The sequence below is a fragment of the Pipra filicauda genome, unplaced genomic scaffold (assembly GCF_003945595.2).
Source record: "Pipra filicauda isolate LSUMZ 115617 unplaced genomic scaffold, ASM394559v2 scaffold39_size4671491_pilon, whole genome shotgun sequence".
NCBI lineage: Eukaryota > Metazoa > Chordata > Aves > Passeriformes > Pipridae > Pipra > Pipra filicauda.
The window spans coordinates 2,676,905-2,690,018 of record NW_024104531.1 but is presented as its reverse complement, the minus strand read 5'-3'; the positions used below and the strand labels follow the sequence as shown (position 1 = coordinate 2,690,018).

At 38.2% G+C, this 13,114-nt stretch overlaps 1 protein-coding gene across 3 annotated transcripts in view; it reads left to right on the top strand.

The window, feature by feature from the left end:
- Positions 1 to 13,114, top strand: part of TRIO (trio Rho guanine nucleotide exchange factor) — a 248,627-nt gene that overhangs the window by 78,375 nt on the left and 157,138 nt on the right. For all 3 annotated transcript variants that reach the window (XM_027738974.2, XM_039385174.1, XM_027738975.2), the window contains exons 4-6: positions 1,013 to 1,205; positions 1,872 to 2,384; positions 5,360 to 5,482. In XM_027738974.2, coding sequence (XP_027594775.1) covers positions 1,013 to 1,205; positions 1,872 to 2,384; positions 5,360 to 5,482 — 829 coding nt within the window. The remainder of the gene's footprint in view (positions 1 to 1,012; positions 1,206 to 1,871; positions 2,385 to 5,359; positions 5,483 to 13,114) is intronic.

The window sequence follows — 13,114 nt, the reverse complement described above, 5'->3', positions numbered from 1 at the left end:
TCTAAGGAACTAATACTATCACTTTTTCCAGAAGATCTCCTGTATCGGTCGTAACACATCTTTCTACAGTGTGGCTAATACAAGTGTGTAAAGTATGCCAGTGAAGCTTCCCTGCTTCTTGGACACTCTGAAAAACCTCACCACATGAACTCTAGAATGGCATTTGCATTAGTCACATCCCTGAAAGTGACTCATACTCAAAGAATGGACATTTGGTCCTTTTTGATAGTCTGTTGGCTATGATGCATTGGTTTTGAAATATTTCATTTTCCATGGTCATGCTTACAAGGTCATGTAGCAAATTCTTCTGGAATAAAATCAAAGTTTCTGGTGGTGGTGGTGATTGTCACTTTTGATCAATGGCAAGCACTAAATGTACAGAAGGTATTGATGAAAAGAAATTAAATCTTCCATTCTCAGAAGAGGTGCTGAAGAATTTGAATGTAAGGTCTGTCAACTTTTGGACAGCAAAACTGAGCTCAAGTTTTGTATAAACAGGTTGATGTGGTTTTGTTCACAATGATAAAATACTGTCTTATCCATTAACTGTCCACAAATCGATCCTGTTACAAAAGAAATGGTCAAAAATGGCTTTTTTTCCTCTGCAGACTCTGACTCTCAGATAATATGGGTCTAAATATGAGACAATTTGAAAAAGTTGCAAAGTGGTAGGTAAGAACAGTTTACCATCTTCTGTCTTTTAGAGGATCCCCTCAATCATTAGAAAGGCATGAATATTGTCATCTGTCAAGTGTGTATGTGTTCCGAAGAGGCAGAATATCAAGTCAGCAACAGGTATAAAGCTATCACCCACAAGGAGTTTGGCATGAGGGTCAGAGAAACTTCTTGAGAGGTTCATGAGTTCTGCTGTACGTGTTAGCTAGTGAACAGTGAGACCCTGGAGTGTTACAACTGGCTGAGCAGACTACGTTCCTTAGGCAGTGTGGTGCAGTAGAGTCTGTGTTTGAAGTTATAACACTTGCTTGATAACCTTTTCTTCTTTCTTCTGCAGTGAGGAAGTATGTAAACGAGGATTCACTGTCATTGTAGATATGCGTGGGTCAAAATGGGACTCCATAAAGCCTCTGCTGAAGATTTTACAGGAATCCTTTCCCTGTTGTATTCATGTTGCACTGATAATCAAGCCAGACAATTTCTGGCAGAAACAGAGGACTAACTTTGGCAGCTCTAAGTTTGAGTTTGAGGTAATTTTCCCTGTGGAATATAAATTTATATTTATTTCATGGTTTTAAGTGCTCGCTAATGATCAGCACCTTGAAAACTCCCAGATAAATTATATTCTGCATGACGGGAGGATTACTTTAGGCCAGTGGTGCTAGAAGGAATGTGGTTTTCTTCTTTTTTCTTTCTACCTATTAGACTAGGTAGTTGTACATGTTGTTGTTTATATTTTTTTTCTGAGTGTAAGAAAGATGGAATTAGGGTTTTACCTCTACTGCTATAAAGTTGGGTTTCCTCTGTTTGTTATCTTGGTCTGCACTGAGGTAATTGTGATACCTCCAGCATGAAGAGGAAAGCAGCTGTCTGAACCTTACTGTTATCTTCCTTCGGCTTTGCAATACACAAAGTCAAAGCTTAATCAAAACAGTAGTCACAGGAGTGGCTACTGTTTTCTTCTGAAGTGTAGTGAGGTAAGAAATAAATATTTCTCTGATTTTGGGAAATACCTGCAAGACCTCCTGTCTTCTGCTGTTCAGAATTGATACTGGAAAAGACGTGTGAGAAAAGGTGTCATGTGGACTTTGTGAGCAAAATGATCAACTCTTACAAAGAGAAAAGCAAAAACTTGAAAGGAGATTTCAAATTAATTTCAGTAACAGCATTTATTTATTTCTGCTTTTATTTTCTAGACAAATATGGTGTCTCTGGAAGGCCTTACCAAAGTAGTTGATCCTTCTCAGCTAACCCCAGAATTTGATGGCTGTTTGGAATACAACCATGAAGAGTGGATAGAAATCAGAGTTGCCTTTGAGGACTACATTAGCAATGCAACCCATATGCTGTCCAGACTGGAGGAACTGCAAGATATATTGTCAAAAAAAGAAATGCCTCAGGACCTGGAAGGTGCTCGCAATATGATAGAGGAGCATTCACAATTAAAAAAGAAAGTCATTAAGGCCCCTATCGAGGACCTTGATGTGGAAGGACAAAAGCTGCTCCAGCGGATACAGAGCAGTGATAGCTTTCCCAAAAAGAACTCGGGGTCAGGGAATGCAGACTTACAGAACCTTTTACCCAAAGTATCCACCATGCTGGACAGGCTGCACTCAACACGGCAGCATCTGCATCAGATGTGGCATGTGCGAAAATTGAAATTGGACCAATGTTTTCAGCTCAGGCTGTTTGAGCAGGATGCTGAAAAGGTAAGGGATTGAGGGAGGGCAGTATAAATGGCTGGTGCTTGATGGACTTGAGAGAAGTACCAGGGGTAACTCCAAATAGTCGTTTTTGTCTTTAGAGTTAATCACTAGACTTTTAACAAGAAATAAGGGACTCCTTGGTTGAGAGGCACTAAGAGTCTTGTAGAGTAAAGGGCATGGGATAGTACTGATAAACTGTAAAGGACACAGATAGCTCTCACCAAAGAATATTTTAAGTGCTAGTGACTTGAAAGCTTTTGTTTTGTTAAGGGTTTGTTCCAACCCTTTTTGCCTGCATCAAGTGAAGATGAATGCTGTATACTTTATAAATACAGACGACTAAGGACTACACTGGTCTTCTTTAGTGATCTTTGGACAGTGAGTGACAGGCAGTTGACAAAGTCTAAAGAGGCTGACGTGGGAAACTGTTTCATTGATGCAGGGTTTAAAGTCCCAGGCTAAAAACTGATGTATCTCTTCTGACAGTGCATATGTCATTAATAGGAAACTGAGTGATTTCATAATGTTTGAGGCTAACCAGTCCCTTCAGATGAGAAAACCCTTGATTGTCATGGAATTTGAAGAGGAGGTATGGCAGGCAGTTCACTTTTGAATGAGCTCAAATAAGATCTGTTTTCATATAGAATGGTGTTGCAATCACTTACTATTGACTTGTTACTATGGAACAAGTATCTTTAAGGAAGGGTGCGGAGTTTTTCTCCGGGGAAGTAGGAACTAAACTATGCAATCAAGTGGTCAGTATGGCCTTTGTCAGAGTTCCAAAAGTGTTCGGATTTCTTAAAGTATTTTATGTAAGATTACCTGAGATGTATGAAACCAAAGGTCTGTGTTAAACCAGTATCCTGCTCTCCAGCAGTGGTCATAACAAATGCATGAGGAAGAGTAAAAGCAGAGCAAACGTGTTTCAGCTCAGGGACTTTTTTTACACTATAATGTTTTGTGCTGTGTTTAAAAAATAAATAATTTTTAAAAGTACCATTTAAAGCAAGTGTTTGCTGAATAGATATAGCTGAAAGTAGTAGGGACATGTAAAGAGTTGAAATAGTTATAAAATTATTAATTATAACATTATTGAGAAAATAGCAAGCCTGTTCTTTCAGGCCCAAATGCTTTTATCGACCTTTCGGGCACTTCCTTGCAGCATTAATTGTTCTGTGTTATAGCATATCTTTCAGTACTATGTGAGCACCATCAAAATATATTTTTTTCATTTACTCATCTTTTACCAAGTTGCTTATATAACTTGGGCTTTAAGAAACTTCTTGTGAAATACTTGAGCCTGTGGGATTGACCTCTGTCCTGCCATGTGGTTGCATAAGCTCCTATCTGTGTTTTCTAGGTTTCTGATTGCAAGAATAAGTCGCTATTAAATTAACACATCTTTCTTTCATAAGGGAAATATTAGGCACCGCAAAATGAAGTTGACAGCAACTAGCATACCTGAGACTTTATTCTCTCAACAGCCAGTAAAAAGAAAGATAAAAAGAAGGTTTATGTAGTATCCCAAGTCACTTTTGGATTAAGGCCCTTGCCTTAATCTATTTGCAGCCCTTATTTTTACTGCTTATGTCAGATTAGATTTCATAGCTCATGGGTTCTTTATCAGTGTACGTCTATGTGTTTTACTTAAATGTGGGAAAGGACAGGATCTTTGTGGGAAAGATAAAGGGTATTGTATGAGGAGAAATAAACACGTTCCTTTTGGAGGACTTGCTCAACTCTGTGCTCTCTGGTCCAGGAGAAGAAAAGGCAAGAAGGGGCAAGGTGGGAGGGAATCTAGAATTGCCTTATAGGTGTTTGAAGGCAGCAAATTAAGATGACCTAGAGAAAGTCGTGGTCGTGAGCAGTACCAGTTTCTATTTTGAACAATGTTCTAACACATCTTCACTGTGTTCTAGATAAGAAGCTGAAAACTTTAGGAGTATGTGATTAGCTGTCTCAGTTGTCTAAGCTCTTAGAAGTTTGGTTTACAGTCCTTACCATCTTGTGTTCTACTTGTAATTTGTTTTTTTATGGACCTGGGACAAATACTGGATTTGGTTCTGTTAGCCAGCATATTTTGAAAGATCTTTAAACAAGTATTTACTGCTTATTGATACTGTTATTTCCTTAACAATCTTTTTCAGGCTATTCAGATAATGGGTGTATCTTTTTTGCTGAGATACAGCAAAGATTTCAAGACCGTTGAAACACCCCATTGGGTGGGATGTTAAGCTTAGCTTTTGATGTGTTGCTTGGTCTTTGAAAACTTTGTCTTCCAGTGCCGCTGTTAACATACCTATGTATATCCATTGATGGCCATTGCCAGATAAGGTCTTTTACTAAAATTTCTTAGAATATTAAAATAATTGGGTTTTTGTTCTTAAAAACAAACATATTTAAAGGTTCTTCTTAAACTTCTTTGGAAGAAGGTAACGTGTAACTCTTTGCTCAAGTATACTTTTATTAAGTCATCTAGAAATAGAATAGTTGTTTTCAAATCTGCTGTAAAGTTACAAACTAAAAATATTAAGCTTGCTGCTGAAGTACTTGATCAGCAAGAATGAATTTATACTTAATTTCCATGCTGTTTTCATTTAAATTGCTAAGCTGCTGATGTCAAGAAGTGCTGACACTAGAGAACGTCTAAGCTTGGCAGCTAAGGGCTGTGCTCCAAGTCTGTTTGTTTACTATGACTTCTTTGTAATAATGAAGTTTACAATTACAACTTTACTGTAGCTTGTTGAGATAAACACCTGTAGTAAAGGTAACAGTAACAGCCTCAACTCTTTGATCCACAAAGATTTCAGCAATGATTGGGTTAAAATCCTGTAATTTAGAATGGAAAGAGCGTTCATGTTGATTTTTGTGACCTTGGACTCTGTCTTCTCTGTTCACAGATTTCTTAAATTACTTGTCTATGATTTCTGCCATAACAAATTATTGAACTTTTTTCTTTCCTTAATATTTTCATGTAGATGTTTGACTGGATCACACACAACAAAGGTCTGTTTCTGAACAGCTACACAGAGATTGGAACCAGTCACCCCCACGCAATGGAACTTCAGACACAGCACAATCACTTTGCCATGAACTGTATGGTAAGAACAGGCCTCCCTTCACCACACAAAGATACAAATTATCTATTTGTTCTATGTCAAGGTAAAATTTGTAAGTCATAGACATAAATCATTCCTTCTTTACAAGTAGTGTAAGATTTGTATTGGAGAAGTGAAATTATAAAACACAAGGGAGGAAAATAAAGGGTAGTCAAGTACAGAGGTACTGTGATCAAGCAGCAAAATTGTTTTGACAAATGGCTGTGTTCAATACAACCTCATCACTCCTCAAATATAAGCATCTGACCTTCTAGAACCTGGGATGTGTGTTTGAGTACTGCTTTGGATCTTGTAGGACGTTTCAGAGAATCGTGTGTAGTATGGATTTTAGCTCTCCATTTTGAAAGAAGTAGTTCTCAGAATCTTCTGAATAGATTACAACTCAGACAAAAGGTTCTGAGGAGTAGCTGAGCTTGGTGTAATAATTTTCCATGTTTTTAAGAAGACATTTCCCATTTCTGGCACAGTGGAATGGAGCTAAAACAAACAATTTTCTCGGGCAAATATCATCTTAGGATGAGCTGTCAGTAGACTGCAATTAAAAATTTGGATTTTAATTGGCAGTGAGTAAAAGCTGTTTATTTTCAGTTTCATGAATCCCTGTTTGAACATGGGGACAAAATTCTCAAGTACATTTTAGATCCCTTACACTAGGAGCATTTGAGGTATTTAAATAACCGTGAGAGTCTGAGCCTAAATCCAGTTCCTGTCTGTCAGATCAGTAAAGGAAGAACACTACCAGTCTTGTTAGAAATGAACATTCTTGGCAGTCCAAGGATGGGAATTGAAACAATCAACTCTTGTAAGAGGTTGATTGTTGAAACAATCAACTCTTGCAAGAGGGTCTTTTTGTAGGACAGGACTACTAATTGCAGAGAGTGGCAAAGTAAACTTAGCTAGGTTATGTGTCTTGCTGAAGTAACAGAGGGGCTAGTAAGGCAGCTCTTGTGTATGGTATAGCTGGACAATAGGCAATAGAAGACACCATTAGAGAAGGTACATTTTCTTCTTTAGCAACTCAGCTATGTTTGCAAAAGTTAAATAAAAATCAATATGTACTTTTTGAAAAGAGTAAAGCAAATGCTGGGGAACTTTGCAATTAAGTTATGTAACATCATATGTGGATGTAACTTTGACCATTAGGTTTGGTTCGTGGCATGGGGAATAACTCCCTTATGGAGAACCTCGTTGTTGTTCCTCACTGCTCAGCATATGAAGTAGAGCAGAAACAAACTCACAAGATGACAGTAGATGCCATTGACATGAGATGACTTTTGGAACTTAGCAATTTTGGATGGCCTTCCAGGCAATTCTTAAGCTTGTACTCCAAGGATTAAAATCTTCATCTGTCAGCCTGTTCTGGTATTAGTCACTATTGTCCTCTTTCCTTCAAATGGGATGACTTTTTTATTTTTTTCCCTGCTTTTGTACTATTCAGATGCTATCAACAGTAGGAAGCACTTGAGTGATGCAGCATAATCCTTCCTGCTCTGTGTTTGCTATTAGTCTTTTGCTGTTAATCTCTCTTTTGCCTGTACTTGTCAAATGCTTTAATTACAGGGGACTTTTTCTCAGCCTGCAAAATGATTTCTTGAAGCGTACAGGCAGCAGCTTAAATTTGGGGCAAATTAAACTATCCCAACATTCAAAAGGGGGAAAAGAAGCTGTGTTTTTTGAATGTGTTTCTGTAGCATAATCTCCTCCAGGAGAGGTTCTTTGGTACGGAATAGGAAAATACAAATTCAAAATGATCGGTCACTGGTTTTGATTTAAGCAGGGTTCAGATTTTCTGGATTTTATTTGGTTAAATAGCAAAAGCCTTTCATATAGATTAAGGGCAAAGATTAAACTGAATGTGACATAAAAAATTGACATGAACTGATTGAATTTTGGCAAGCCTTCTTTTTCATTAGCTTTTAACTGGGAAAATGTTGGGCAGTCCTAATTCCTGCAAGCATGTTCAGCTTCTCCCTGACCACTCTCTGCATATGCTCTGTGCTTAGCAAGCTGCTGTTAGTTCATTGTTCCTGTCAGTGTAACTCTTTAGCAATCAAAGTTGATTTAAGATCTCTTATGTGAATGCTATAATGCTAGAAGTGGAATTTAACTTTTAACCCATCTACAACCATGCAAAATTATTCAATTAGATGGAGTAGAGAAAAGAAGACAACTATGTATAAGCTTTATTTATTGCAGGAGATTTTGAAGGCTTTTCATTGTGGCCCTGACTGGACCTTAATAGAGCTTGCTTTCTAGGTAGTTTTCTTAGGCTCACTTGAGGTGGGGAAGGGCTGTTCAAAGGATGAATGCTGCCCAAGCAGCTAAATGCAACCTCTTGCACTTGCTCACAGCTTAACTCTGATGTTGCAGCTGCTTTTCCCAACACACTGTGGTTGCTGCAGGGCACATGCTCCCCTCCACAGCAGGTGCTACCCTCAGTCAATAGCTGGGTCTCATCTCTCCTTCCTTCCCAAGAAGCAGCTTGGCTTTCTAAGAGGTGCAGGAGGGCAACTTCTGCAGCTGCTTATGCCAAACTCAGCTGAGAAAGAGTGACAGCCTTTGGTTGAGATGCCAAAATTTTGATCTCGTCTTCCAGTCTGAAGTGAGCCACCCGGATGTAAAGCATTGTGAAAGCCACTTAGTTCCTGTCATGAACAGGAGTTGGTTACATCAAGGACAAAGAAGATATACAGATTTTTTCTTTCTTGTAGTGGTTTTCTGCTATTTTTAGAATCTGATTTTCGGTGTTAACAAAGTTGTTGGAAATGTAAACCAAATGTTATAAACCAAAAAGGTAAAGAATACATCCGCGGAGGAAATATAGCTTTACTTTCAGCAGTTTCATTAGCAAGTAGTCTGTCTGGGAATCTTTTGTATTCAGTATGTGATAGGCTCACGTGGTTGCACTTCAAGGTAAAAGGAATAAGTTCGTGCAAATCTTAAGCATAATACACACACTGTTTCTCATTGCAATGAATCTGTCCTAGAGCAAAGCTGGATAGGTGTAGGGCTGTGCATTGAAGGTGGACCTATATTTGGTTACCACTGATTAACACACAGGTTGATGTTGCTAAAAGAGCGAGCTGCTGACTGAAGGACAGTTCACATGTGCAGCTGTAGGTATCTGACCTCCTGTTACTCCTGAATTTGATTCTATGCACTGATAAATGTCAAAACTGTGTCTTTATAAGGCAGGTAGATCCCATCTTCCATAACTGTGGGGAAAAATAAACGCTCAATGATTCTGCTCTCTAAAGATGAGGATGAATTCTCAGTACAATTTAAAAGGCCTGCTTTCAGCAACAGTAAATTGCTGTTGTCAAGTCCCAAGATTTATTTGAGTTAAGCAATACTCAGTTTCAGCTTGACGTTCCTCTTTGGGTGACTAAACCAATGCTTCACTTCTCAAAACAAGATTTTAGTACCTTTTAAGGGAGAAACTTTCAAATAAGACATCATAGGAGTTGCAAGTATAAAATTTATGTGTTGAGTTTTCGAACTGCAAAAATAAAGTACCTATGATTGTGTGATTAGTCAGTCTTGCATGCAAGACTGAGAAAGAGTGATTCTGTGTCTGTCCACTCTTTTTCTTGCCATTTTCTATACATCTGCTGCTGCACAAGGAAAACAAGAAGTCACTTGAAGTATGGGTGAGGAAGAGGAGGAAGATGTTATCTGCTTGAACATTTTCTACTCTTTTTGCTAGACCAAATGGCCTTGCTTTCATTACATTTTATCTGTGCCTTGCAGTGCACTGGGGAGGGTTAAAATGCTTAGGAAGTGATGTAGGCAAAATGAAACTTTGAAGAAAGCTGGCACATGCTACTATTAAAGGGTGTGCTGTGACTACTTGTCTCAGTGTTGGTAGGACCATCAGTAGAAGTTACTTTTATTAACCATAGTCCAAAAAGTCCAGTGTCAATTGTAAGTATATAGCTAAGTTGATTGATGTTCTCAGAACATGCTGTTTTTATACACTAAACCACTTTATCAAGGTAGTAATCAAACATTGAATGGTTTCCAGAAAAAGAATGTCAGAAATGAGCACTGCTGAGAGTTTTGGGATGTTAAAATAAAAGTATGAACACAACAATGGAGTATCACTAGGTTTGCAAAGTTAAAAGTTATGAAGATGACCTGTTTGGCTTGCTCAGATCCAGCCACAGGGACTGGTTCAGAAGAAAACATAAAGAAGGTCAGGTGAGGTAAAATCACCTTAGCTGACAGCTTGTGTAACTTTTTCCTCTTTCTTTATACTCCTGATACATTTGACCCTTGAGATTCTTTTTACTTTAAATATGTATTTTTGTAACCATACAGATTTGTTGCTTGAGATAGAATTAAGCACCATGTGAATTCTAGAACTGCCCTTGGTCCTCTGGGATTTTGGCAAATGAGAGCAAGACCAAAAGTGGTGATTTGGCTGTTTTTCCTCACATTGCTTTGAAATGCAGACTTTCACAAAAGGCTTCTTGTACCATGGTGAACAGTAGTAAGCTCTCTCTTCATACTTGGCGGGGACGTGTCTGTTTTGTGGGGTCTGATGGGTTTTATTGGTGGGGGTTTTTTAACTTATTTTTATGTTGTTAATCTAATGCTTCACTTAAGTAGCGCTTGCAGTAAAATAAATAAATCAAAGTTAAATCCATCAGCTGTTCAACCAATCTAACATCCCTAATAGACAAAGATTCTAAATAGGCATGGGGCAGCACAGGAGGTAAAATGTATTCAGTCACGTTTTTGGTAGTTCTGGGTAACCACAGTCAAGCAAACTGTGTATTTCTGATGTTTCTGAAGTTCAGAGAATGCACAGCTGTGGGTCCTGGTCAGATTGGGAAGGATGTGTCTTGAGTGCACATGCCTAAGAGAATCTTTGTGGTTGAGCAGTTAGTGCTTAGACATAATGTCTGGATGCCACCAACCTGAGAACCAACTGAAAAAGGTGAAATGAGTTCAGGCTATTTTCAGCTTCTGAGGAGCACTCAGAAGTCAACGAGGTGAAATAGAACAGGCTATGTCTGCAACCTTCCTAAGAAGGAAGAAGCAAATAAACATTTTAAAAAGCAGTCAGCTGCTGAGGTGTTAATACAGTAACAAGTGTGCTCGTGTCAATGAATCACAGACTAAAGGAACAGACAGTGGTGTTACTGAAAAGAAGCAAATCTTACTTCACTTTTGGTACTTATTGGGAGTGCTGAACTTCAGATTTGTAAAGAAATTGCTCTGATTCAGTTGGTCCTATTAAAGAACTAGGTCCAGTTTAGAGCCTCATCCTTAATGTTGTAATGGGAAACATCTACATGAAAATGACGTGGCTGTAAGGAGAGGTTGAAGGCATGGGTGTTTACTATGAGTAAGTGAAAGTAAGTGAAAAGTACAGGAGGAAAGAAAGTAGTGTTGGCATTGGACTATACAGTCTTGCAGTAAGATTCCCCAGGTCTACCATAAAAAAATGTAGGAAAGAGGTGATAAATTTGAAGAAATTAAGAGTGAAATTATATTTCACTTGTTCCAGTGCTAATAGCAATGGTTAAATGGTTCCCTGAGAATATTTAGAGGATCCTTGTAGTTGAAGGACAGGTTAAACACTTTCCTTACTTGTAATCTTGAGTTGCTGAGTGTGGTTTTTTTTCAAGGGAATAGATCAGGTTATACCTCTAGTTGTTCTGCAGCCCTCATTGTTAAAGTTTGGATTCCAAAACTGAAAGTGTTACTGTTGCTTCAAGAATGAGACTGGAAGAGTTGTTAGAGAACATTTAAATCATTAAAACAGGTGTTAATTCATACATTAATGCTACACTGTGTTTTGATGGCCATTTGTGTGTGAAGTGGCAGATGATTTGAAAATTCCATTGCTAAATTATTTCTATCATAGTCAAATAGCTCCAACTCACTACAGTCTATATAGAGATGCCAGTTATGATGCTTATGGACTGTATCACTGAAGTGATGACATTTAAAACTGAATGCTTAATAGTTTCTTTGTCAGAAAACTACTATTTGAAATCTTGAAGCTAAACATTTTCTAAATGTGTCTGGGAAAATCAGGAAATAAAATAGAACCTTCAGGTCACCTACCAGGTTTATTTTGTATCGAGTGTGATAGAAGTTCAGTTAAGCTGGTAGGCTGTCACCTGTGCTTTTCGCCTGTGTACTTGCCTTTCAGGCATGCACCAAAGAATGACAGAGTGCACTACAGCTTGTGTTGAGCTACTAATCTGTGTTGCCTGCTCAGCAATACTTGTTTTATATGTATTCTCCCTTTAGAGAATAGTTCTGCAATGAGGAGCTTTCCAGATATTGTAAGGTGTCTTTTCAGCTTCTGACTGAAGAGCATTTTGAGAGAAAATCATCATACTAAGTACATTTGTGTACTTACTAAACACACTGTAATGCAATAAATTGAATTGTTCCCTTTTTAGTCTTGTTACAATAGTCATGTTTGTAAGACAGTGGAAAAATCACAGAATCACAGAATATGCCAAGGGACCCACAAGGATCATCGAGTCCAACCCTTAGCCCTGTGCAGGACCATTCCCAAGAGTGCCTGTGCCTACCATGTGCCTACCACATGCATACCACATGCCTGAGAATATCATCCAAACACTTCTTGAACTCTGTCAGGCTTGGTGCTGTGACTACTTCCCTGGGGAACCTGTTCCAGCACTCAACCACCCTCCGGGTGAACAAATTTTTCTAATATTCAACCTAAACCTTTCCTGACACAACTTCAGGCCATTCCCTGAGGTTCTGTCACTGGGCACCACAGAGATCAAGCAATGCAATATCACTTCAGCCTTTCACTTTTTAGACTTTCTAAATGGATACACATTTAGAAGCTTTGGGTGCTTCATGCATATTCACATGATGTAAATGACATCACTGAATAAATCTTTAGCAGTTATTACCTCATAGCTTTTGCTTTCCTAACTAAAACCAGGATGTAAATCCCTACAGTGAATATGATATCAGTCCCTGGGGAATGAGCAACAGCATACTTGTAGCAGTGTTTCTCATCTCTTAAGCAGTGTGCAAAATATGGAGTTGTCATATAATAATGACAGTGGACTTGCCTGTCCTTGTAGGAAATTGAACAAAATTTGTTAACCTTGAAGGATCAACTGAAGACAGTCTTAACTGTAGCAAGATGCTATTGGAGGTTCTTTTCCTTCTTAACTAAGTCTGTCTCTTTTGGGTCATTGCATTTTAAAATACCATCACTTAAAACTTTAGTAGATATATCACATAGTGAGGGAAAAAATTAGATTATTGTTAGTTGTTTTTTGTTTGTTCTTTTTTGAGGGATGGAATGTGGTGTACATAGCTTGGAAAGTGTTCAACTGTCAGCATATTAACTCATATTCATACTGCTACAGGGGGTATTCTTCCACACTTGTGAAGCCACATTGCCATGGGAAAATGAATGCATGTTAACCACAGCTCAGTTTTAATTTGTTTTGCTTCACATGTACAGTACCATGTCCTTCATTTTTAACTGGTGTTCCAGAATTTTAAAAATTTCTTTTATTATGGTACAGAAATAGTTCAAATGACAGTCTATGGTTACCTTTATTCTTTTCTCTTTTGGCACTTGTTTTTTTTTTTTTTTCCACA